The sequence below is a fragment of the Saimiri boliviensis genome, chromosome 17, assembly GCF_048565385.1.
Source record: "Saimiri boliviensis isolate mSaiBol1 chromosome 17, mSaiBol1.pri, whole genome shotgun sequence".
NCBI lineage: Eukaryota > Metazoa > Chordata > Mammalia > Primates > Cebidae > Saimiri > Saimiri boliviensis.
This window is the reverse complement of record NC_133465.1, coordinates 71,080,943-71,106,176: the sequence shown is the minus strand read 5'-3', so window position 1 is coordinate 71,106,176 and position 25,234 is coordinate 71,080,943. Positions and strand designations below refer to the sequence as shown.

At 58.5% G+C, this 25,234-nt stretch overlaps 2 protein-coding genes across 4 annotated transcripts; one reads left to right on the top strand and one right to left on the bottom strand.

Annotated features, from left to right (window-relative positions):
* Window positions 1–439: 439 nt before the first annotated feature.
* HGS (hepatocyte growth factor-regulated tyrosine kinase substrate) lies at window positions 440–18,265 on the bottom strand. 2 transcript variants are annotated; one of them, XM_039475901.2, is made up of 22 exons: window positions 18,141–18,265; window positions 16,564–16,648; window positions 15,541–15,616; window positions 14,980–15,072; window positions 13,326–13,449; window positions 11,966–12,018; window positions 11,526–11,594; window positions 10,343–10,467; window positions 8,131–8,209; window positions 7,961–8,059; window positions 7,780–7,875; window positions 6,949–6,987; window positions 6,735–6,878; window positions 6,585–6,644; window positions 5,803–6,016; window positions 5,319–5,491; window positions 5,050–5,190; window positions 4,799–4,973; window positions 1,893–2,026; window positions 1,698–1,817; window positions 1,388–1,474; window positions 440–1,038 (listed from the first exon to the last, which is right to left on the bottom strand). In XM_039475901.2, the coding sequence occupies exons 1-22, from the start codon at window positions 18,175–18,177 to the stop codon at window positions 928–930; spliced, it is 2,334 nt and encodes a 777-aa protein (XP_039331835.2). In that variant the 5' UTR covers window positions 18,178–18,265; the 3' UTR covers window positions 440–927. The 2 variants fall into 2 exon arrangements, with proteins under 2 accessions (XP_039331835.2, XP_074245161.1); XM_074389060.1 differs by lacking the exon at window positions 18,141–18,265 and adding an exon at window positions 17,354–18,102.
* Window positions 18,266–18,428: 163 nt separating this feature from the next.
* On the top strand, window positions 18,429–21,123 carry ARL16 (ARF like GTPase 16). Of its 2 annotated transcripts, XM_074389058.1 has the most exons (5): window positions 18,429–18,538; window positions 18,642–18,699; window positions 19,088–19,201; window positions 20,116–20,231; window positions 20,369–21,123. In XM_074389058.1, exons 1-5 carry the CDS (start codon window positions 18,477–18,479, stop codon window positions 20,538–20,540), a joined length of 522 nt encoding a protein of 173 aa, XP_074245159.1. In that variant the 5' UTR covers window positions 18,429–18,476; the 3' UTR covers window positions 20,541–21,123. The 2 variants fall into 2 exon arrangements, with proteins under 2 accessions (XP_074245159.1, XP_074245160.1); XM_074389059.1 differs by lacking the exon at window positions 18,429–18,538 and having other exon boundaries at window positions 18,561–18,642.
* Window positions 21,124–25,234: the final 4,111 nt, after the last annotated feature.

Genomic DNA, 25,234 nt, shown 5'->3' with positions numbered 1-25,234 from the left:
GCTGGGCGCCGTGGTTCAGGCCTGTCATCCCAGCACTTTAGGAGGCCGAGGCCGGCGGATCCCAAGGTCAGGTGTTCAAGACCGGCTTGGCCAACATGGTGAAACCCCGTCTCTACTAAAAGTCCAGAAACTAGCCAGGCGTGGTGGTGACCTGCACCTGCAGTCCCAGCCACTAGGGAGGCTGAGAAGCCAGAATCCCTTGAACCTGGGAGGCAGAGGCAGAGCTTGCAGTGAGAGGAGGAAGGTGGCCACTGCACTCCAGCGTGGGCGACAGAAAACTAAAAAAATTAGGCCAGACACGGTGGCTCACGCCTGTAATCCTAGCACTTTGGGAGGCCGAGGTGGGTGGATCACCTGAGGTCACGAGTTCAAGACCAGCCTGGCCATCTTGGTGAAACCCCATCTTAAAAAAATAAAATTTAAGAACCCACAATGCTGATGCTTTCTGAAATACATTTTATTATCACTGTTCCATTCTGGGGCACTGGAAATGACAGCTGAGAAGCAGAGAAGCTGGAGACCTGAAGCGTCCACCCTTGGCTGTGGCAGCCGAGAGGCCCCTGCAGAGGGCACCCCAGGCCACACCCAGACACCACAGCCCAGCTCACAGTGGGGCCAGAGGGCACAGGCTGCATGGGGGGCTGAGGGTCCCCATTCCTGCCGCCTCTCCAGACCATGACCCACAGGATGGGGGCTGCCCTCCCTCCTTCCCTCCCCATGGCCCAGCCCTGGGGAAAGGAGGCAGAAACCAACTCGGCGACTGCGGTGGGCTGAGGACAGGGAGGGAGGCGGGCTCGGGGTGAAGGCCCCTCACTCAGAGAAGGGGCACTAGCGGCAGGAGAGGATGGGGGTGCGGGATGGCGGCAGTTAGAGACGAGGCGTTTTGGGTGGACTGTAGTGTTACTCTAGACGGGAGCATGGACTGGGTCAGTCGAATGAGATGAGCTGGGCCTCGCTGCCCTGTGCCGGAGGCCCCTGTGCCGGCGGCTGCGGTGCCACGGGGGGCTGCTGCTGGGGGGGACCGCCGGAGGCTGCCATCTGTTGGGAGGAGAGCAGGCATGGCCCTGGCCCTCCCTTCTCGGCCATGGGAGGAAGGCTTTGGTCCCAGCAGAGCCGCAGACCCACAGGAGCCCGTCATCCACGTCCCCCGAGTGGAGCTCATGTGGCCTTTGGCTTTCCAGTGCATTCATGATTTTTCCCGTCTCCACTTGTGGACACGTGTCTGCTCTAAGACTCGCATCCTCGTTCTGCCTGCTAAGGAGGGGCCTCGGGTATGCGTCTCCCCGTGTGAGCAGGCGTACAGGACAATCCCCACTGGGGCCAGGAGACCCGCCCGTGAACCAGAAGACTGCAGCGATGCCACTGAGAGGCCCTGGGAATGCCTCACCTGCGGGTATATGGGCTGCTGCCCCGCGAGGTAGGGCTGCTGGGGTGGCAGAGATGTGTCCTGGCTCGGGAGGGTGGTCATGAGATTCTGTTGTGAGAAGAAGCCAGATGTCAGAGATTAGCCCTGTGACCACGAAGCCAGGGGTTGTTTCTGGCTTGCAACAATCCGAAGGAGACAAGAAGAGCCCAGAGAGTTGAAGGGACGACAGAAGGGGTGGGGCCCGCCCAGTGCCCACCAGCCTCACCAAGACCCTGAGTGTCAACTCTGCTTCCCCACCCCGGCCCCTAGCAGAGCCTGGAGGTCGCTGTACCTGCATGTTGTAAGGCTGGTAGCCCATGGAGACCGACTGGCTCCCCATGTAGCCCATAGTGCTGGACTGCGGAGGCTGAGAGATGGCCGGGAGGCTCTGCGGGGCCTGGGAGGCCACATTCTGCGGGGGGAATGGGTGCCATGGGAGAAGGGGCTGGGCTGGCCCTGGAGGTGGGGAGTGGCCTTGCCTGCATACCTGGTAGCCCGCTGTAGGAGTCGGCTGATAGGATGAGTAGGCAGGGCTGGCAGTGGGCCCGGCCTGGGCCTGGGGGGCCGCCTGTGCCCCAGTGGCCCCTGCTGGGTACATGTAGGCGCTCACCATGCTGGGATCTGTGACAAACAAGACAGGTGAGATGGTTCAGCCAGGGCAGTGTGGAGGGATGGCAGGGACACCCTTGTCTTCATTTTCCTTTTTTGTTTTTTGAGACCAAGTTTCACTGTGTTGCGGAGACTGGAGTGCAGTGGCACCACCGGTCAAGGCGGGCGGATCATGAAGTCAGCAGTTCGAGACCAGCCTGTCCTACACAGTGAAACCCTGTCTTTACGAAATATACAAAAATTAGCTGGGCATGGTGGCGCATGCCTGTAATCACAGCTAATCGAGAGGCTGAAGCAGGAGAATTGCTTGAACCCGGGAGGCAAAGAGGTTGCAGTGAGCCGAGATCACACCACTGCACTCCAGCGTGGGCAACAGAGCAAGACTCCCATCTCAAGAAAAAAAAAAAAAGCAGGAGATAAACCAGCAAGGATGGAGGAGAATCCCAGAATGGAATGAAATCTGAAGAAAGGAACCAAACTACTTTCAATGAGTGACATGGTCTGACCGATGCTATGGGAGAGTAATTCCCAGGAACTTCAGAACCCAGAATCTGGAGTCCACGGCCTCAGGCTACAGATGACAGGAACTACAGACAAATATTACATTCCGGTTGGGAGGTATGGTCTCCACAATGGGCCAGGATAGCATTCTTGAAACTACTTTTTGTGTATTCTAGGGCTGAGCAAGTAAGTATATTGAGATATAGTCTTGCTTCGCTGCCTAGGCTGAAGTGCAGTGGCGCGATCTCGGCTCACCGCAACCTCTGCCTCCCGGATTCAAGCCATTCTCCTGCCTCAGGCTCCCGAGTAGCTGAGACTACAGGTGCGTGCCACCACACCCGGGTCATTTTTGTATTAGTAGAGATGGGGTTTCACCATTTTAGCTAGGCTGGTCTTAAGTAATTCATCCCCGCCTCGGCCTCCCAAAGTGCTGGGATTACAAGCAGGAGCCACCACACCTGGACAAACTCATGGTTTTTACCACATACAGATAAAGATACGTGTGTTCACACATGCACACACACATAAGTGTGCACATACGCACTTTCCAGCTGTGTCTGCCAACCTAGAGCTGTGAGCACACCCAGATCTCAATCTTGGCTTCTAACCAAGATCCAGACCACCCTCCACTAAATGAAACTAGGGCTCCTTGGAGAAATGGCTGGTTCTAGGGCTGAGAACGTGTAAGAAAAGCACAGAGGATCCAGCACCAGAGACTCGAGAGCATCCAAAACCGAGGCCGTACCCAAGAGAGAAGCCACTGATGCTTCCCATGGCCACACCCAGGAATCCCAGCACTCTGGGGGTCCAAGAAGGCCGGATCACCTGAGGTCAGGAGTTTTGAGGTCAGCTTAGGCAACACACAAAGACCTCATTTCTACAATTTTTTTTCTTTTTTTCTGGGACAGGGTCTCACTCTGTCACCCAGGCTAAAATGCAGTGGCGGGATCTCGGTTCACTGCAACTCCACCTCCCGGGTTCAAGCGATTGTCTGCCTCAGCCTCCCGAGTAGCTGGGATTATAGGCGCCTGCCACTAGGCCTAGCTAATTTTTGTATTTTTAGTAGAGATGGGGTTTCACCATCTTCGCCAGGCTGGTCTTGAACTCCTGACTTTGTGATCCACCTGCCTCAGCCTCCCAAAGTGCTAGGATCACAGGCCTGGGCCACTGTGACAGGTCTTTTTTTTTTTTTAAATTAGCCAGGCATGGTGGCGCACTCCTGTAGTCCCAGCTACTCAGGAGGTTGAGGCAGGAGGACTGCTTGAGACCAGGAGGTCAAGGCTGCAGTGAAACATGACCATGCCACTGCACTCTAGCCAGGGTGACAGCGAGACCTGACTCAAAATAAAGAGTGATAATAGGCTGGGCACGGTGGCTCACGCCTGTAATCCCAGCACTTTGGGAGGCCAAGGTGGGCAGATCCTCTGAGGGTGGGAGTTCAAGACCAGCCTGACTAACATGGAGAAACCCCGTCTCTAAAAACTAAAAAAAAAAGAGTGATACTAGAGGACCGCAATCTTTGAAAGAAAAAATGCCCGTCTCCACGCGGCGGTAACTGCCGGTAAGCAGGAGGCAGGAGCAGCACCTCCCTCCAGCGGAAAGACAACTGCATAATTAGAAGGCGCAACCTGACAAAGACAATAAACCCAGGCAACATTGGCAAAAAAACGGTAGAGCTTGAGGAGTCCAGGCGTGTCCGGAAAGTCTCCCCCGAGACACATTTAATTACAAGGGGTGACACGGTCACTTCACAGTGAAAACCCCTGGCAGAGCCCGTCTCATCCAAATGGCCAGCAATGGGGCTAAGTGACGGGACGCACGTCACCTTCTGTGAGGACAGTCTGCCACACAACAGGCTCTTGGGACAGTCGATGTCACAAAACGCAAAGGCTGACTGGGGAATGTTCTAGATTAAAGGCGACGAGAGGAGGGCGGGCTAGATGGCACGAGTCACTGGGTGTGCTGTTGATACGGGACACCAGGGGGACTGCCCACGAGGGCGGAGCCTGCCACAGACTGGACTGGGCAGCCCAGTGCCTGCTGGTTTCAGAAACAGCTCACTGTCACATTGGTGGGGAGGGCAGCACCTGCCCCCAACCGAAAAGCGGCTCCAACAGGAAAGCCTTCGGGAGGTCATTGGCATGGAAACAGGAAAAAGCAAGCGTGACAAAATCCACCTCGGGGCGGTCTGGAAAACCCTTCACACCTTTCTTACCACTTTCTGTAAATTCGGCTAAAACCAAGATTGGGGGAAAAGGGTCCTCTGCCCCAACCCGTCCGTACCTGCTGCGGTGCCGGGCATGCTGGGGTAGGGGCTGGCAGCAGGGGCCGGCTGGCTCATGTACACGCTGTGCATGGGGGAACCCTCCACAGAGCCCGCAGGGCTGAAGGTGCTGGGGAAGCTGGCGGGTCCCGAGGGCTGATAGAGCACGCCTCCGGCTGCAGGCATGGCCTGGAGCTGGGGACGAAAGAGACTGTGGTGAGAGTTGGTCCTCTGCGCACGAGCCCCTGGGCAGTGGGAGGATGGCACGTGCCTGGGCGTAGGGCAGGGGGAAAGCGGGCATCTGCGCACGCATCTGGACCGTCTGCTTCTGCTGCTCCAGCCGCAGCTGCCGCTCCTTCTCCTGCTCCTGCAGGCGCTGGATGGCCAGCTGCCTCTGCACCTCCAGGTACTCCTGTGCAGCAAAAACGTGGTGGTCACGCGGTGGGTCCCCAGCCTTCCCTAGCCTGTGGCTGGGCACCCTCTGCAGTCACCCGGTGGGTCCCCAGCCCGCTCCGGCCCGTAGCTGGGCAGCCACGGCACCTGCTTCTTCTGACGCATGATCTCCAGCTTCTGGGCCAGCTGGATCTGGCGCTGGCGCTCTGCCTCCTCGGCCGCCCGGCGAAGCTTCTCCCGGTGCTCTTCACGCAGGGCACTCAGCGCCCCCCGGGCATCGCGGATCTGGGCCAGCTTGTCCTGCAGCCCCTCGTAGTACACTGTGGGCAGACAACAGAGCAGCCCTGACCACTCTGGCAAAGCGCCGAGATGCTCCCGGGTGGAACGGACGTGCAGACGGGCCACCCTGTGCCCAGCCTTCTGCAGAGGGCTCTGCAGGCCCCGGGATCTGGGGAGGCAGGCAGGGCAGGCAGGGTCATCACCGAGACCACCTCCCACTGAGACCTTTCAGTGGAGGACCCCTAAGATGATATGGCACCCTCAGCGGAGGCCCCAGCCGGGGTCTAGCACAGGACGGCGCTCCCAGCGCCCGGCTGCCCGCGAGCCGAGGCCCCGAGGGACGGGCACCTACGCCTGCGCTCGTCCAGCTGGTTGAGCAGCTCCAGCAGCTGCGGGTGCATGCCGTTGATGGACTGGAAGAGCGAGAGCACGGCCGAGTCGTTGGTGATGCTGCGCCCGCGCATGTGGTTGCTCTTCATGCGGTTCACGAAGGTGGTGACGGCGTTCTGCAGCGCCTTCAGGAACTGCTCGTGGCTCTCCTCGGACTCACCGTTGTGGAACTGTGGCTGCAGGCAGAGCAGGGGCCGGATGAGTGCAGCCTCAGCCACAGCCTAGCTGGCCTCCCCGGTGGGGCCCCGGACGGAGGCACCCAGCTCCGCTCAGGCCTGGAGCAGAGTCAATCTGCTCCTCACAGGAGGCGGCGGGCGAGGCCCCGGAGGCTGGGCCCTTGTCCAGCAGCACAGCACCGGTCAGGACGGAGCCGGCTCAGGGCCCTGCTGCCTGGTGGCATGGGGCCTGCCTCCCTCTCCAAGGCCCTGCGCTCTGATAGCCAATCGGCCCAGAAGCCCTAGGCAAGGCCAAGGACACATCCAGTGGTTCTAGGCTGCTCTGGAATATTCAGGTCCATGTCAGGTCCGCAGAGTGGCCTGGGCTCTGGACCATAGCCCAGTGTGGACAGTTTCCACTGGGAGAAGACACTCAGGGCATAGTGGGCCAGGTCTGGGCCGGGGTGAACACCCTTGCTCTGGAGTGACCTTCTGGTTAGGGCAGGCACCTGTGCCACATGCCTGGTGCTGTGGGCCAGGAGGCTGTGGCCATGTTTTCCCCTGGCCTGTGGAGGGAGCCACAGCTTACCTCACTAAAGGGGCCACCAGAGGGAGGAATGGGCTGCGGGTCTGTCTCCGGGAGGGGGTTCTGGAAGAGAAGGAGGAGGGTCTCGGGTCTGTCCCGCATCCACCCCATCCAAGGCACCCTGCACCAGGAATGCCAGGACTGGCCCCTCACCTCCACGACACTGGCGGGGGCTGCGTGTCCCTCCCCGGGCTGGGTGGCCGGCTCTGCAAGGGGCACAGGTGCAGACGGCGTGGGGCTCCTGCGAGCCTCCTCCTGCTTCTTCTCCCAGTAGTTCCGGTTGAGGTACCGTGCGAGCTGCAAGTAACGAGGGGGTCACTCCCAAGGCCATAAACCATGAGAGGACGCGCCCCGCACCGGGCCTTACCTCAGGGTCAATGTCCTCAGCCAGGGGAGCCGACGAGTTCTGGGGAGGAAGGGGCATCAGAGTGTCAGAGGCTGACAGGGAGCGGCTGCTCGGGCAGGGACTGGGATGGCGCCGGCGGACCCTGGAGAGCAGAGCCACAGCCTGGGCCCACCCTCCTGCCCTCCTCCGGTTCCCGGCATCTGACGGCCATCGTCGTCCTCTTCCAGATACTTAAGGCGCCACCAAGGCCGGCGCCCCACAGCCACGAAGCTCCTAATCTTGCTATGGGAGGAACAGGGCGGCACCAGGCCAGACCTGCGGCCCCGAGGTGGACACTGGACAGCCCCCACACAGTCCTGTGTGTGGGTCCCGCCCGACAGCCAGGAAGGAGGGGAGGAGGGAGGGGTGGCTCACTGGGACGGGGCTTTCTGAGCCCCTGCCTGCAGTGGCCTGGCCACTCCACAGAACCTACAAAATGACTTTCTCAACCTGCTGTCCCTGACCCCACCGCAGCAAATCAGGCTGCATCTTCACCAGCTACTGAGATCGGGGCTGAGGCTAGGGAGAGGTGACACAGGTGCCCTAGAGAGCAAGGCCTTCAATTCCCGTGGGGCATGAGGAGGGCGGGAGAGACTAGGCCTCACCAGCAAGGCGCCGTCCCCACAGCTGCTCCCGTGTCCTCAGTGCCAAGGGCTGAACCAGGGACCGGGAGGCACAGGGGCCTGGAGCAGCGGGGCTCTGCCCTGATGTCACCCGTGTGTTGGGCCGTCCTCTCTGGGCAGCCAGGGACCCGCATCCCCCACCACCCCTACTGCCTCCCAGGGAAGGTGGCCCCAGCCCGAGGCCGCTCACCACAGGTGAAGAGTACAGGCTGCTCGTGGGGGGCGCGGAGGAGGCTGAGGGCGCGGGCTCCGCCTTGGGGTAGGAGGTGTATGTGGACTTCTGTCTCTGAGGCAGAATTAAGAGGGGCATCACTCGGGGACACACGGTGCCCTCTGGCCCCACCGCAGCCACCCCACCTCACCCAGCTTACCAGCCTCTCCTTCTCCTCTGCCTCCGACTGGGACAGCGCCAGAGCCAGCTGCAGCTCCTCCTCCTCCTGCAGGGCTGTCTCATCCCTCTTGGGCGGCAGCTGAGGATGAGTGCAGAAGGTGAGGCGGGTCCCGGGAAAGAGAGGCCCACGGGACGGAGGGGACTGAGTACCTGGGACTGCTGAGACAGGGGGCTGGTCAGGTACTCGGGGGGCAGCTCGGTGGTGGAGGTGGCCTTTCCTTCCGCTTTCCTGTGGGTATGAGGGGATGCCACAGGTGACCACGAGCCGACGCCATCCTGCGTCCACCGAAGTTCTGAATCGCACCTCTGCGGGCTCCTGTGTGCCCGCACAGTGATGACAGTGGTTCCACGCCACACACCAGAGAGGAGCAGGGCAGGAGTCGAGCCTCACACCAGCCCCAGGACCCGGGTGAGTCCCTCAGTCTAAGCCCCAGGGTGTCTCCTGAAAATCGACATTCAGAACCCCAGCGAGCCTGCAAAGCCCTTTCTAGGGGCTCAGGACACGGAGCCCAGCACCGCAGCGGTGGGAGGGCCCCACCCAAGAAGCTTCTGTCACGCCCAGTCAGCTCTTCCAGAGGCCCAGGCAGTCCAGGGCCACACACTCACCATGCGGTTGCAACTTCAAACCGTGCCTGCTGACCTTTGACCTAGGGTTGTTTTTTTTTTTGAGACGGAATTTTGCTCTGTCACCAGGCTGGGGTGCAGTAGCACTATCTCGGCTCACTGCAACCTCTGTCTCCCGGATTCAAGCGATTCCCCTGCCTCAGCCTCCTGAGTAGCTGGAACTATAGGCACGCACCACCACGCCCGGCTAATTTTTTTATTTTAGTAAAGATAGGGTTTCACCTTGGCCAGGATGGTCTCAATCTCCTGACCTCACAATCCACCCGCCTCAGCCTCCCGAAGTGCTGGGATTACAGGCGTGAGCCACCGCGCCCGGCCCCTGGGGCTCTTTTCTAAGGGAAAAGTCCACACCAAAGCAGACCTGCACAGCCCCTGGGACGGGGGGACGCCAGCCGGCGTGTGTGAGGCAGCAATGGTGTCGGGGTACCCTGCCATGGACCGCCGGGGTGCAGCACACTCACGCACGCGGGCAGTGGCTGGGATGGAGAGGACGCTGCCATGGCCCAACAAAACCTCTTCTCAGTCACGGGAAGAAAAAGGAACTTCCCGGAGCAGCAGCCCATCACCGGACATGGCTGGGTTGATCGGACCCTGAGGAGGGCACGGCCTTGCCCCTGGAGTTCCCAAACCTAGGCAGGCGGAAGCCTCAGACCTGAACAGAGGGGCAGGCAGCCATGGCCTCACCTCCCAGACACGTCCCGGGAGCAAGACAGGGAGGCAAGGACATGCTCCAGGAGAAGGGAACTAAGAAGTGACCACGGTCCACACACACCAGGTGTGCACCCAGGGCAGACCCCCGGGCACACTGCAGGGACCAGATAGCAGAAGCCAGCGCTGGGTGGCAGCGCAGTCCTGAGCAACCGCTGTGACCAGAGAGCATGCTCACTCTTAGGGATCACACGCAAAGGTCCGTGTGCATGACATCCACATTCACGGAAATTCAGTATAAAACCTGTGTGTGAAGGGAGGGTGGGGGAAAAAACAAAAATAAAAAATAAAAAAATAAAAAAACCTGTGTGAGGCTGTGCACGGGGGCTCGTGCCTGTAATGCCAGCACTTTGGAAGGCCAAGGTGGTCGAATCATCTGAGGTCAGGAGTTTGAGACCAGCCTGACCAACATGGAGAAATTCCTTCTCTACTAAAAATACAAAAAAATTTAAAAACCAATTAGCCAGCGTCGTGGCACGTGCCTGTAATCCCAGCTACTCGGGAGGCTGAGGCAGAAGAATCGCTTGAACCTGGGAGGCAGAGGTTGCGGTGAGCTGAGATTATGCCATTGCAACAACAGCGAAACTGTGTCTCAAAACAAACAAAACCAAATCAAACCAGCAAAAACTCCTGTGCGAACATGCGCACGTGCAGGGAGGGGAGGTGGCGAAAGCTGCAGCGGGACGCCCGCCACGGAGGCCTGGCCGTGGCCCTGCAGGTTCTCCGGCTGCTCTTGCGACCTTTCTGTAAGCTTTATCTCCAAACCTTGAAATAGAAATGAATCCAAACCGAAACCCAAGCAACAGGCCGGCCAGAGCAGCCTGTACCAGGAGCCACAGCGCCCGGCCTTGCACACCTACCCGCCTGTCCTCAAGTGGGGCAGGGTCCGCAGGAGTGCAGCCGCCCTGGGTTTCCCTTGACTCCAGCTGCTGTGCCGAGGGCCCACTGGGTCTGCAGGCCTCGGGCACCATGGCCGAGAGGAGGGCCTGGAGGGCCTGCCCCACCTGAGGCCTGAGCGGAGGGGACTCACTTGTTCAGCTGCTCGTAGCAGGGCTCACACACGCGCACCTCCTTCTCGATGCCGAACTTGGGGATGGTGGAGTACTTGGAGGAACACTTCCCGCAGAAGATCTGCCCACACGCTCGGCAATGGTGCTGCAAGATGGGGCAGGCAGGCTGGTCACAGACACGGGGGACCCTGATGTGCCACCTGGCCCAGAACTGCCCTATACAGCGCTGAGGCTGGCCTCACAGGCGGGGTAAGGCAGGGCACAAGCAGAACAAGTGCCCGGGAGGGGGGACACTAAGGCCAGGGACCCAGAGGTGCTCCCAGGAGTCTTAACGGCAGCCACCGCTTTGGTGAAAACAAGGTAAGTTAAAAAGAAGTGTGGGCAGGGCGCAGTGGCTCACGCCTGTAATCCCAGCACTTTGGGAGGCTGAAGCAGGCAGATTACAAGGTCAGGAGACGGAGACCACCCTAGCCAATATGGTGAAATCCCATCTCTACTAAAAATACAAAAAATCGGCTGGGAGTGGTGGCGCATGCCTGTGGTCTCAGCTACTCGGGGAAGCTGAGGCAGGAGAATTGCTTGAACCCAGGAGGCGGAGGTTGCGGTGAGCTGAGATTGCGCCACTGCACTCCAGCCTGGGCAACAGTGCAAGACTCTCTCTCAAAAAAAAAAAAAAAAAGTGCAAAAAATACATACACATACACACACACACACACACACACACACACACACACACACACACTGTGCTGCTGATAAAACAAGAGCTTTTGTGAGTGCAGTGGGTGCTGGACACTGCTCTGACACCCCAAACCCCAAGCATTCCCGAACATCAGCCGGAGGGGGCTTTGGTGGGAAGGTAGCTCGCAGGGTCAGAATCCAGGTGGGCTAAGCCACACAACAAAGTGGCCACACGGCCCTGGCAAGCAGGAGAGTGACTGTGGCAAGCACGCAGCCCAGGTCTGGGACATTACAATCCCCGAGTGAGGCCGGGCCCAGCCAGGCAGCGGCATCAGGCCCACATCAGCGGCCCTCACTGTCCCCATCGCTGACACCTCCCCACCTGCTTCAAGCGACACTCACCTCCTGAGCCACCCACCAGGAAGGAAAGACGAAGCAAGGATGGTGGCCTTGCGCACGGCAGGGGACCTGGTGTCCGCCCAGGGCCGTAGAGCAGAGCCCCCAGCTCCCCGGGAGGGAACTCACCTTTCTGGTCATCACCCCAAACTGCACCCTGCACCGGTGACATTCCTCAGCGTCCACCCAGTCCGGGGCCTGAGGAGAGGCAGAGAGTCAGGGCCACTCGCCCCCCCGCCGAGCTCCACGGCACACTCAAGGGAGCGGACAGAGAGAGGACCTCAGTAGGTTCGAGAGTAATGCCCCAGCCGGCCCTTCCCAGCGCCGTGGCCTGGGGTGAAGCTGCCGAGACCGGAGGAAGGGACTTCTTCCTCCTCGGAGGTGTCTGTCCTTTCGTAGCCCACAGCCACTCTCAAGGCCCTCGAGCCGCGTCTCCACGTTGCCCAGCAGAGACAGCTGCTGCGCCTCCCCGGGAGCTCAGCTACCGACTCCCAAGCAAGCCAGGCTCCCAGTGCTCCCCTCACACTTCCTCGACAGCCACAGGACCCCTGGCGGACGCCCACACTCACTCTCTCGGCAGCAAACATGGCATCGCTCTCTTTGAATTCTGGAAAGACGTGTCCTGGAGAGAGGAGGCCACAGTCACTGCCTGCTCCCGCCTGGCCTGATAGACCTCCGGGAGCCCCTTCCTCCCTCCAAGTGAGGGCCTCTGGGGGCACCAGGACCACCTCCTGCCCCAAGGCTGGCGTCCCTGGGGGGCCTCTGTCCTCTCTGTGGTGGCAGATGAGAGCCAGGCACTGCTGTCCTCTTCCTGAGTTGCTGTTCCCACCCCATTGGGGTGTCAGACACCTGTGCAGCCCCACCTGCCAAGTGGCTCCCTCGCCCTCTGCTCTGTGGCCAGGGCTCCCACTGTTCCTGAGGACAGGGCCTCAAGCTATTCTTGAAACACAGACCCCAGATAAAATCCAGGAAAGCTCCCACCCCGGGAAGGAGACGTGAGCACACACCACCATCATCCACCCCCACGAAGGTGAGAGCTAGAGGCAGTTCATGCAGCCACCCCGAGTTCTACCCGAGTCTCCACACTGGTCCTGCCTAGCCTGCAGCCATGGGGCAAGTGTGTAACTCCTGCAGCAGGAACGTGCCATCCCCAGAACCCACCCCATTCCCCACACTCTTGACCTCATCTTCAGTAGAGCTCAGGGCCGCACAGGACCCACACGGATGGCAGCAGCCATGCCCACCTCTCTCACCGTGTGGGCCCCGAACACCAGCCAAGACCTCCAAATGCATCCTGAAGCCTCCACCCCTCTCTCCACAAGCCCTCAACTCTCCATGGCTACAACCAGGAGGGACCCTTAAGAAACACATCTTGGTTGCCACGGCCCAGATGAAAAACCCTGGAGACCTCCTGCCGTGCTTAGAGCTTCACTGAACTCTGGCCCACAGCCCGGAGGCCTTCGGCGCACAGGCCCAGCCCACTTTCTCCTCTGGGCACGCCGGCCACCCTTCTGCCCCAGGGCTGAGTGCCCTCTGTGCGTGCTGCCTGTCTGCACCCACGCTGTCTCTGGCTTCTGTTCTAGTCTCAACATTCGAGGAAGCTCCTCCAGCAGCCTTCCCTGACTGCACAGCCCAACTCAGTCCCCCAGAAGCCCTGCCTTGCGGAAGCAGGCTGTCTGCTGCCTGTTCACCTGCCTGTCATCGGCCATGACCACCTGCCCCACCTGTGGGCCATGGGTCCAGAAAGGCAGGAGCTAGTCTGAGCCCGCCCTCACACGCACAGCCTTCCCTGGCTCTAGACCACTGCCCTCCTCCCTCCCACCACAGGGAGCAGCCCACCTTCCCAGGGCCCATGACACTGTGCCCATCCGGCCTGACTGTCCAGCAGTCCCAAGCCCCGGCCTGGTCCCAACGCTGGTCCGGACTCACCCTCCACCTTCATGATCTGGTAGGTGTCCTGCACCACCTTGTACTTGGGCTCGTTGCGGAAGGCGTGGGCCCACGCCTGGATCAGGTACAGGATCTTGTTACGGACGCTCACCTCCACTTGTCTCTGCAGGCACGGAGGAGATGGGGAGGGTCGCAGAAGACTCCAGGCTGACAAACCTCAGCCTCTAGGCAGACGGGGCTGACAGAGAGGCCAGGGAGGGCCCCCGAGTGGGGTGTGGGGGCCGTGCACCCATCTGTTCCCAGACCCTGAGTTCAAATCTTATGGTTGTCTATACCTGCCCAAGACCAGGGCCCTTTTCTAACCGCTGCCAAAAACCGGGGCTCACTGGAGCCAAACACCACTGCGTCTCTGTGCCCCAGACCATCTGTCTCTCCCGTTCCCAAGGGACCCACCCAGCCAGTGATCCCCAGTTCCCGTCAGCCCCCAACAGGCAGGGCCTGGCAGGCCTGACAGTGGTGGCATCGTGCTGGGGCTGCGAAGACGGGGACGCTGTGAGGCCAGGCCGCACTGCTCCACCAGTCACAGCTGGGAGATGCGGGAGGGCAGCTGCTCTAGACACCTCCAAATTCAGAGTGGGTGCCAAGACCCCTGCAGCCACCGCTTCCCCAGGACAGAGCGCAGCCTGGCCTTGCATCGAGCCCTCTCAGGAACGCCACAGAGGTACGACACCGAGGACGGCACGGGATGAGAGGCTGCTTCACAGAGGCACGGGGCACTTGCACCCTGGCCTGAGCTCCTTCCCAGAGCCTCTGCAGCCCCAGCGCCGCCTTCCATCACAACCCTGCCCCGCCTCGGAGAGGAAAGGGCAGCCCCAAGAACTGCAGCCTGGGGGACCGCAGGTGCACCAGGGTCGGGCAGGGCCAGCCTCCAGCCTCCAGCACCTTCTGACTCTCAGCCAGGACAGGATGGGATGGGAAGCTGGCCAAGGTGCTCTGAAAGGCCTGGCTGTCCACTGAGATCCCCGGGCAGGTTCTCAGCTGTGTGGGTCCAGGGTAGAGCCTCCTAAGAGACTCAGGCCCGGCCCACAGGGCAGGACGGAGCGGGAGCAGCCTGACTGCAGGGGACACCCGCCGCAGCACCCCTGCCGCAGGTGTCCCAGCACAATCTCCTAGGGAACTGGGGAGCTTGCGTGAAACCCCCACTCTCCAAAACAGCTCCTCTTCCCCACAGACACATCCGACCTTACCAGCCCCCACTCAGAGCCCTCCCACGCCCCCGTCTGTGGGTCCAGGCCAGGCTGCCCTCTGGACCACAGCCGCCCTCACACACAGTAGCCATCACTGCCATGCCCACCCAGCAGCATATATTAACCTTCCCAAGGACAGCTGATGCCCAAGCTGTGCTTCCTGGAAGCTGTCCCCAGGCCCAAGATCGCTGTCACCCCGGTGCTCCAGACACAGCTCCCCAGAATGGCTCCTGCTAAAGCCTTGCCTCCCTGGACTGGGGCTCATGGCCTAGTCTCTCCCGTGAGTGAGTGCGTGGAGGCCCTGAGCTCTGCTGAAGGGATCACTCATCTGCACCTGCACGTTCTCTGCCACACCCAGTGCTGTTCTGTTGTAGGTGCCCAAGAAACACCCGCAGAAGCAGAGGTGCCAGCCTAGGTGGCCACCTGCTTCCCTCCGTGTCACCCACCTTCAGCAGATCCTTCAGCTCCTCCATGGTCTGCTTGTTGGCCACCTCATCATGAACGGTCTGGCCACAGTTCTTCACCACAGACTCCATAACCTGCAGAGCCCAGAAAGGCAAGGTCGGTGGGCAGGGAAGGGGCCCCTCCTCCTCCTGGACGGATCCACCTCCCTGTGGGATAGCAGGCCTTCAACAGGCCGGTCAGGCCACTGGGCCTTTGGGGAACCTCAAACAGCAGCGTCTGAGATTCAGCAGCCTACACCACACTACTCCCTCCAACGCCAAGGCTCATGGCCAAGCACAGGGACGAGATCCATTTTCGGTGCTTACTCGCACAGCACCAGCTGAAGAAGTGGTGCTCACTCCCTCCCCACTCTCCATCTCTCCATCAGACTGACCCCCTCCTCATGGCACAGCTCACGTTGGCACCCGAGGCTGAGTGGAAACTCTCCTGCTTGCTGTATGCCCAGAAAGGTGGGCAATGCCACAGGGCAAACTCATCTCATGCTGCCATAAGCAGTGAGGGGTGGGGCCCCTGGAAGCCTCTGCAGCACAGGGTCTAGTTACCTCCAGGGCGTACAAGGCCACGTGTGGGTTCTTGTCATTGACTTTCTTCTTGATAGAATTCACGGCATATTTTGCTCTAAAAGGGAAACGGCATTGATAAAAGTAAAGAGAAAGGGGAAAAAATAGTGTCAGCAACTAAGATGAGAAAAGTTCATTTGCTGTCAGCTGCAGTGGCTCACACCTGTGATCCCAGTGCTTTGGGAGGCCAAGGCAGGAGGACTGCTTGAGCCCAGAAGTCTGAGACCAGCCTGTGCACTATGGCAAAACCCCACCTCTGCCAAAAGCAAAAAATTAGCCGGGCGTGATGGTGCACGCCTGTAGTCCCAGCTACTTGGGAGGCTGAGGTGGGAAGACTGCTTGAGCTTGGGAGGCAGGGGCTTTGGTGAGCTGAGATCATGCCACTGCACTTCAGCCTGGGTGACAGAGCAAGGCCCCATCTTAAAAAAAAAAAAAAAAAAAAAAAAAAAGGTAAGTCTGCTGTTTTAATCCATCAGAACCCCAAAGCAAATATGAACATAATCAGATATCTGCAAGCTGTACAGAAAAAAAAACCTTGATGTCCCAAGACATCAAAAATCTTAGCACGTAGACCATGCAATTCTCCACATAGGAGCCCAGTGTGGCCGGGCCCGGTGGCTCACACTTGCAATCCCAGCATTTTAGGAGGGAGGATCATGAGGTCAGGTGTTCGAGACCAGCCTGTCCAATACAGTGAAACACTGTTTCTACCAAAAAATACGAAAATTAGCTAGGTGTGGTGGCAGGCATCTGTAGTCCCAGCTACTTGGGAGGCTGAGGCAGGAGAACTGCTTGAACCAGGAGGCAGAGGTTGCAGCAAGCCAAGGTCATGCCACTGCACTCCAGCTTGGGCAACAGAGTGAGACTCTGTCTCAAAAAAAAAAAAAAAAAAAAAAAAAAATAGCCTAACATGGTCAGCTGAATCATGGGGAACCAACAGGCACCAAGCAAGCCCAGCTTTGTGCAGGGCCGCTCCCCGCTTCGGGCACCACCCTGCTCACTCACTGTGTGTCCCCTTGCCGGATCAGGTCACAGATCTGCAGAATGGACTCCCAGTCTGTCTCCAGCAGGAGCTGGCTGGTTGCCTTGTCTGAGGGAGAAAAATGCGATGGGCGGGGGCTCACCCTGCTGGACTCCCCATGCAGCACCCCAGCTCGGCAGCAGGGCAGGGGACTCCCTGCTTCCCTTTTGGACGTTTGGACCAAATGAAAAACTACAGGAGAATACTCCTGAGCCAGCTGATGAGCACGGAAGTGCCATCCTTTCCCAGGGAAGCTGGAACAGCGTAAGAAGAGAGAGGACACCTGGTGCTGGTCCAAGCCCTCCCACAACCTACCAGCAAGGTAGACTCAGCAGAGCAGCGAGGGCACGGCCCTGAGTCACACAGCTCGCCACAGACAGAGGCTGATTCACTCTTAAACGTCAGGCCTGGCTGCTTCTCAACAAAGAACACTGTCACCTGTCCCTCAGAGTCCCCTTTCTCTCAGATGCTCCCCCATTCGATGAGATCTTAGCGGAGGTGAGAGCGAGAGGCCTGCAGTGTAGACTCCAGGTCCCCCTGCTCCAAGTGCTTCGGGAATAAGGGCAGAAAGGGCCTCCAAGGAGGACCCGCCAGCTAATACCTGTGCTCCCCAAATCACTGCTGCTGCTTCCAACAACCGGGCCTCGGAGGAGCAGCTCCAGCTCTGCCCACACCGCCTTCCCCAGAAACAGAAACAATCTAACAAGCCAAGCCAAGTCCACTTTCAACACTGATTCAGTAGTTAATCTCTGGCTTCATCCCTGAAGCACTGACCCGTAAGGCAGAGATAGTCCACTTGCAGATTCCCTGGGCAAGGATGGTGTCTCATTTGAGTTCTCCTTGAAAACCATACTTAACAAAAAGGCAGGTTTGGGGCAGGCCATTAGGACACCCAAGCACCTCTCCCCAAACACAAGGCGTATTTTCACTACGGGGCCACCGGGAACTGCCGGTAAACATTCATTTTCCCTCCTAAAACTTGTCAACTCCAGGAGGCTCAGACAGGATCAGTCTTCACCTCCAAAAAACCAGAGAAAACGCCTTGCTAAACCATTAGGCGCTTCCAGAAGCCAGTGTCGGAATAAAAGGTGGGTCTGGGACCCACAGCTCCCAAGAGAACTCGAAGGTCCCAGAAAGGACACTGCCAGCTCCACCCTTCTGGGACCAAGTTTTGGGTCAGAAGCCCAAGGGCGAGCCCAATAACATGCGACTGTCACCCACTTTCACGCCTCAGGCCTTGTGGCCTACTAGGCCGGGTGCGTGTCGGTCAGGGGGAAATCTGCCGAAAACCCAGGCCCGCGGAGGAGCGGGTACCCCGAGCGCCCCGGCGCCCTGCGCAGAACCTCACAACGCGCAGGTTCGCCAACGCCCAACGGACGCCGACCCCACGGCCAGGCCGACGGCCCAGGATCAGCGGCTCCGCGCCCAGGACGGTGGGCCACGGAGAGGCAGGCACGGCGACCGGTCCGCGCCCCTCGAGCCCCGCGGGCCGCGCTGACTCAGCGCCGGGCGAGGGCTGCCTGTTGACCTAAGGCCGAGCCGTCGGGCGGGGGCGCGTTACCTAGGAGACGCTCGAAGGTGCCGCTGCCTCGCCCCATGGCGACCTCCAGCCCAGACCCGACGCCGCGGGCGCTCCCTGCTCCGAGCTGGCGCGCCCCCCGACTTCCGCTTCCGCCTTGTCCTCCAGTGAGCGCAGGCGCACGTCACCGCGCCGGCCCGAGAACCGGGAGAAGGCGGGATCTTCCGCTCTCCCGCAGACGCTGAGCGCTGATTGGAGCGATGAGCCCTAAGAACCAATCAGCAGCACGGACGTGAGACCTATCCAATGAGAGCGGGCGGTGGGCGAGCTCTGCGCCGCCGCGCCGAGCTACGGGTGCCGGGCGGAGCGAAGGACGGCATGTGTCTCCTGCTGGGGCCCACGGGCGTCGGAAAGACGCTGCTGGTGAAACGGCTGCAGGATATCCTCCCGCGTGGGGAGCGGACCGGGGAGCGGGGGGGCGCCCGGGCCGGGGCGGGAACTCCCCCTTTAGCGGCTCGGGTCCTTCCTTAACCGCTCCGCACAGGTGAGCTCCGGGGATGGGAAGGGCGACCTGGGGGAGCCGCCCCCGACACGGCCCACGGTAGGTGTCCGCCCCGCGGGTGGCGTTGCGTGGGGTCAGCTCCGCGCTGCAGGCTCCTGTAAGTGCACGCCGGGGCGCAGCCGGTCGGGCCTGACCGGGAGCGGGGCGGGTGTCGGGGACTGAGCTGAGGACGCCCGGCCCGGGAGGCAGGGGCCTGCCGCCCTCCACGGGCACTCGTCTCCTCGCAACGGGCTCCTGTGGCCGGTCGCCCCCACAGCGGGTCAGCTACTGATGGGCGTCGGTCCCTGCTTGCCTTACGGACTGCAGCCTTGGAGAACGAGTCTGCGGGGTTCAGGCCGCCGTGTGAGGTGTGGCCACGGTGCTCTTGAGGAGTTCACAGCGCGACAGCGGTTGTATAGTTGTCTCTGCATCGTGGTTTTTCCTACAGGTGGGCACCAATCTTACTGACATCATGGCACAGAGAAAGATCACCATCCGGGAGCTGGGCGGGTGCATGGGCCCCATCTGGTCCAGTTACTATGGAAACTGCCGCTCTCTTCTGGTAGGTGGTCATCCTAGATGGGCTTCGTTTAGAGGAGTGTGTCTACGTTCTTGTGAGGTCCATTCCCCAACCTTGCTATGTGTAGAACGGAGTTCGGGGTTTGGGTGATTTAGTGACTTACTAGTCCTGGAAACGGGTCCTACGCTAGTGTTGCTTCCTGCTGGGCACCCCGTCTGCTTTCTCTGGTGCTTGGGCTCGAAGGCCCACGTTAGAGCTCACGGAGGGCTTGCTGAGGGCAGGGCAGCTGCGCCGCAGAGAACACATTCAGCCCTGCGTGTTGCTCCCCGGTACGTCTGTGTTTTATGTTGGATTTAAACACGCTTCTGGTTGGCCATCTTGACAAGGCCTGTGCCCCAGATTCCAGGATGGAGAAATGATGGCCACATGAGGACAGAGACTTCCATATAAGTGAAAACAGAAACACTCGAGGGACACCAAGTCGTCCTCATAAAACTCGATTCCCTCTGCTTCTGTTTCTGTCTGTTCCCAAGCTTTTGTTTAAAGCTGTTTTGGGCCGGATGCGGTGGCTCACGCCTGTAATCCCAGCACTTTTGGGAGGCCAAGGCGGGCGGATCACGAGGTCAGGAGATTGAGACCATCCTGGCTAACATGGTGAACCCTGTCTCTACTAAAAATTCCAAAAAGTAGCTGGATGTGGTAGTACAGGCCTGTAGTCCCAGCTACTGAGGAAGCTGAGGCAGGAGAATCGCTTGAACTTGGGAGGCGAAGGTTGCAGTGAGCTGTGATTGCATCACTGCACTCCAGCATGGGTGATGGAGCGAGACTCTGTCTCAAAAATAAAAATAAAAAGCTGTTTTGCCCTCCCAGTGTCAGGTCTGTGAGGCCCAGGGGAGGAGGTTTGGCAGGACCCGTCCCTTGCAGCAGGACGCTGCTGACATGTTTCTTTTCCGCAGTTCATGATGGACGCCTCTGACCCCACCCAACTCTCTGCATCCTGCGTGCAGCTCTTAGGTCTCCTTTCTGCAGAACAACTTGCAAAAGCATCAGTGCTGATACTCTTCAATAAAATGTATGTGTTCCTGAGCTGAGAGGGGGCAGGCGGGGGTGGGGCTCCCTAGGAGTACGGCCGGGAGCCGGTTGTGTGGCTGGGGGCCAGGGCAGGTGTGTGGCAGCCACTGCTCTGATGGGACACTTCTTTCACTGCAGCGACCTACCCTGTTACATGTCCACGGAGGAGATGAAGTCGTTAATCAGGCTTCCAGACATCATTGCTTGTGCCAAGCAGGACATCACCACGGCAGAAATCAGCGCCCGGAAAGGCACTGGCTTGGCAGGGGTGCTAGGCTGGCTCCAGGCCACCCACAGAGGCAATGGTTGACTGCGTGGCTGGCCCTCGCTGGGGAGAGGAGGCAGAGGGCAGTGTGGCTTTGCTGCCAATACTTTCTTCTCACAGGGCAGAATAACCCAGCGTAGCCCTACATGATGGGTAAACTGAGGCATGCAGAGATGGAAGTTCTTGACATCTGGCCCCTGAAAAAACTGTCCCCAGGCTGGGTGAGCAGGGTGTGCAGGTGGCTGAGTGACCTGCATCCTGGAGTGGTGCTATTGGGGTCGGCTCCTCTTCTGCCAGGAGATCCACTGAACTGTCCCCAAGGAGTGTGGACTGCACAGTGCCTCTGAGACCTGGCTTCTTGCTGTAGCACCAGCTCCAACCTGCCTGAGCTGCTGGTGCTCTGACCCCGCCTCCCCCACAGATGGCACGAGGCAGGTGAAGTGAGTGTGGTAGTCAGAACCAGGCCTGGAGTTAGAAACAAAAGGCAGCTGGGCGCGACGGCCCACGCCTGTAATCCTGGCACTTTGGGAGGCCGAGATGGGCAGATCATGAGCTCAGGAGTTTTCAAGACCATCCTGGCCAACATGGTGAAACCTCGTCTCTACTAAAAGTACAAAAATTAGCTAGACGTGTTGGTGTGTGCCTGTAATCCCAGCTACTGGGAATCGCTCGAAATGGGAAGGCAGAAGAATCGCTCGAAATGGGAAGGCAGAGATTGCAGTGAGCCAGGATCCTGCCATTGTACTCCAGCCTGGGCAGCAAGAGCAAGACCCAGTCTCAAAAACAAAGAAACAAGAGCTGGCATTCTCACTAGTTCACTTGTTCAGTAAACAGGTATTGCCCCGAGACGGCAACAGGAAATGGTGGCTGTGGTCCCTGTGGTTCCCCAGTGTCCTGCCTTGACTTTACTTCTCAGCTGTGGCAGCTTGTGGAAGTGTTGACACATCAGTGTCCTGAGGCTGCTGAAATAACAGAAATGTACTCCAGCAGTTCTGGAGGCCAGAGCCCGAAGCTGTGTCCCCAGGGTGGTTTCCTTCTAGGGGCTCTGAGGGAGCGTCCATGCCTTGCCTGCGGAGTGGCTGTGGTGATCTCGACGCTCCTGGGCTGTGGCCTGTGGAGCCTCAGTTTCCACGCCCACCTTCACACGGCTGCTCACCTGTGCCTCTGTGTTCTCTCCTCTTACAAGGACATCTGTCACTAGAAATCCAGGATGATTCCTAGTTACATCTGCAAATGCCCTTTTTTTCCAAACTGGGTGGCCTCTGCTTACTCCAGGGGTTTTAACTTGGACACACCTTTTGGGGACCCTCATTTGACTACAGCAATGGAATCAGAAACTCAAAGTCCTGAGAGTAGATGTGAATTATCTAAACATGGTTTCATAGCTGGCAGCCTAGGCTCCTTCAGCCACGGCACCCACCACCCTCTACAGCACAAAGCTGCTGCAGTCTGCTTGTGGGGAAAGGGGTCTTTGTTCAATGGAGGGAAAAGCTCAGCCCTGTGTGTGCCTGAGTGGTTGGGCTCCAGTCTCTTGCTTTCTAGTTTGCCATGGGCTCTCAACTGTACACAGCCTGTGCCCTGCTAGATGCCACCTTCCTAGATAACCTTGTGAATCCCCATGCTCTGCTCCCCGTGCCCCTTACCACTACCAAGCAGCTATTAGACACCGGGGTCTCTGTCTTGGTGGTATCATGGGGCGGAAAGATACAGTACCTTTTCACTCACGAGGGTGACAGCCAACACTCCGAATAAAATGCAGGTGAGCGAGAGAGGCGTTAACAAATTTACTTATTTGAAGCAAGGTCTCACTGTGTCTCAGGCTGGAGCACAGTGGCGGGATCACAGCTTACTGCAGCCTCAGCCTCCTAGGCTCAGTCGGTCCTCCCACCTCAGCCTCTTGAGTAGCTGGGATTACAGGCATGCACCACCATACCTGGCTAATTTTTTGTATTTTTGGTAGAGACAGCTGGGATGAGGGGGGGTGTCTTGCTGTATTGCCCAGGCTGGTCTTCAACTCCTGGCCTCAAATGATCCTTCTATGTCAGCCTCCCGAAATGCCGAGATTACAAGCATGAGCCCCCATGCCTGGGCTAAAAGCATGACAAATGTGTTTTACATGACAGCTGGGTGTCGTGGCTCTTGCATGTAATCCTAACACTTCGGGAGGCCAAGGCGGGCAGATCACTTGAGGCCAGGAATTTGAGAGACCAGCCTGAGCAACACAGTGAAACTGCTTCTCTACAAAAAATTCAAAAATTAGGATCGAGACCATCGTGGTGAACATGGTGAAACCCCGTCTCTACTAAAAATACAAAACATTAGCTGGGCATGGTGGCACGTGCCTGTAATCCCAGCTACTCGGGAGGCTGAGGCAGGAGAATTGCTTGAACCCAGGAGGCAGAGGTTGCGGTGAGCCGAGATCGTGCCATTGCACTCCAGCCTGGGTAACAAGAGCGAAACTCTGTCTCAAAAAAAAAAAAAAAAAAAAAAAAAAATATTAATCCGGCATTGTGGCACATGCCTGTAATCCCAGCTACTTGGGAGGCTGAATCAGGAGAATCACTTGCCCCAGAAGGTGGAGGTTGCAGTGAGCTGAGATCACACCACTGCACTCCAGCCTGGGTGACAGATGGAGGCTCCTCTAAAAAATAATAAGTAAATAAAATTTTATGTGACACGGGAGCCTTCAGAAATGAAAACTCAAAAGACCCAGGGAAAACCTTGTTTCTATTATCTGCTTGGGGAAAAAGAAGTCTGGTTTCTGTGACTCACTTTGGGGGATGAAAAGGGGCAGGAACCAGGAAGGAAGGACAAAGATCTGGCTTCTCAGGCCTTCCAGTCTCCTCTGGGTCAAAGTACACCACATGCCAACGTGCCATACTTTGGGGTCTAATGAGCCCTGGCGGCAGGTCCTTGTAGGTTTCACAAGCAACTTGTGACCCAGGTAACTGGCTTTCAGTCCCGCAGTTTCAGAGGACTTTAGCGAAACCTGGCTGAAATGGCCAAGTGTGAGAAGAACCTCTTCAAAGTTTAACTTCATTGAGTTCTTCAGCTGAGGGTGTAAAAACCCCAGATGTGTGTTAGCAAGAGTTACCAGTTCTGAGTCTTCCCTGCACAGCCTGGCTCTTGAGCATTAACAGGCTGGCAGCTCATAGTACCTAATTCTCCTGTGACTTAGCAGGGATGTTTCACAGCATGTTCAGAATGGTACTTAGTCCAGCCTCTAGGGCCGTTTCATGGCCCACACCGGCTTCATGAGAACACAATAAAGTTGTACTCCAGCACCTGCTGTGTTCAGGACTAGGTGGGGGAATCTTTGCCCCCGAAAACATCCCCCTGCTGTCTAGACCAGCCTGCCCCATGGCCAAGGGCAGTGAGAACCCAGGCCACCCTCGGGTTACACCCCTGCCAGTCCTACAATTTTGCCCATCTTGGGCAGAAAAGCTCAACATTTAGCTCAGGACATAACTAGAAACACCCACCATGGGTTGGGCATGGTGGCTCATGCCTGTTAATTCCAGCACTTTGGGAAGCTGAGGCGGGTGAATCACAAGGTCAGGAGTTCAAGACCAGCCTTGCAAAGATGGTGAAACCCCATCTCTACTAAAAATACAAAAGTAAAAATTTAGCCAGGCGTGGTGGCGGGTGCCTGTAATCCTAGTTGTCTGGGAGACTGAGGCACAGAACTGCTTGAATCCCAGAGGTGGAGGTTGCAGTGAGCCAAGATCGTGCTACTGCACTCCAGCCTGGACAGCAGAGCACAAAAGAAAAAAATGTACCCACCATGTTTTTTGCTGTGGGGCATGAAAGTACGGGGAGGTGGATGGGCTGCGCTTCTCAGGTTGCTTTGAGGAACGTTTCTCTAGTTGGAAAGGAGTGCTTTTCCCCAAGACCTGGGCTGGGCATGCTGATCCTGAATGAGTCCTAAGGCGTACAGGTTTCCCAAGACCCGGAGCAGCAGTGAGCCTGTGTTCCGAGCCAGTGCCGGTGGCAGCTGGGTTCTGGGTAGGTGGAGCCGATGTGGTCTGGAGCCTGCAGCCACACTCCGGCGCCTCCCCTGGCGGTTTTCAAGGGTGGGGTCCAGCCAGGAGTCCTACACAGGGGTGGCATAGCAGCACAGGGAGGACAGCCTCTGGGTGGGTGGCTAAGGACCCTCCTTGCCCGCCCTCACAGGCTGTGCCCTGAAGACCACTTTCAACGACCCACGTTCCCAAAATGATGTCCCAACTTTACTGGCCCAGAGTGTCAACTGGGGTGTCCTGCGGGGTGGGCGAGGGGTGCCAGGGAGTGGCCTTGTCACCCAGACCCCCACCTCTGTCCTTAGGGTCCCTGTGCTCAGTGGCTGTTCTGGGCCAGGCACCCTCCAACCCCCACGGTGCCCGTGTCCCCCAGCCCGATTCCCTCCCAAGTCTTTGGGAACTGAAGCTGGTAAGGACACCGCTGTTATCAGAGTGCTCTCTGCTTTTGGATTCTTCTCAGCACAAGTGTACCACCTAGATATGAATTCTTTCTTGTTGTTTTAGAAGCAGGGTCTTGGTCTGTTACAGCCCAGGCTGGGGTGCAGTGGCACAATCACGGCTCACTTCAGTTGTGACCCCTCAGGTTTGAGTGATCCTTCCACTTCAGCCTCCCGAGTGGCTGCGGCCCACAGGCACAGCGACACCATGGCTGGCCTGAATTTTCTTTAATGGTTTGGAGTTCCCATAAAACTAAACAGTCATCAGATAGCATACAGTCTG

What these genes read in the sequence shown, in the direction of transcription:
- ARL16 (XM_074389058.1), top strand. Translation starts at nt 18,477, where the DNA reads ATGTGTCTCCTGCTGGGGCCCACGGGCGTCGGAAAGACGCTGCTGGTG. An exon ending in CTGGTGAAACGGCTGCAGGA is followed by an intron (nt 18,539 to 18,641) that starts TATCCTCCCGCG and finishes CCGCTCCGCACA; the next exon opens with GGTGAGCTCCGGGGATGGGA. An exon ending in GAAACTGCCGCTCTCTTCTG is followed by an intron (nt 19,202 to 20,115) that starts GTAGGTGGTCAT and finishes TCTTTTCCGCAG; the next exon opens with TTCATGATGGACGCCTCTGA.
- HGS (XM_074389060.1), bottom strand. Translation starts at nt 17,408, where the DNA reads ATGAGACACCATCCTTGCCCAGGGAATCTGCAAGTGGACTATCTCTGC. An exon ending in CTGAGGACATTGACCCTGAG is followed by an intron (nt 6,879 to 6,948) that starts GTAAGGCCCGGT and finishes CGTTACTTGCAG; the next exon opens with CTCGCACGGTACCTCAACCG. An exon ending in CCCCCGCCAGTGTCGTGGAG is followed by an intron (nt 6,645 to 6,734) that starts GTGAGGGGCCAG and finishes CTTCTCTTCCAG; the next exon opens with AACCCCCTCCCGGAGACAGA.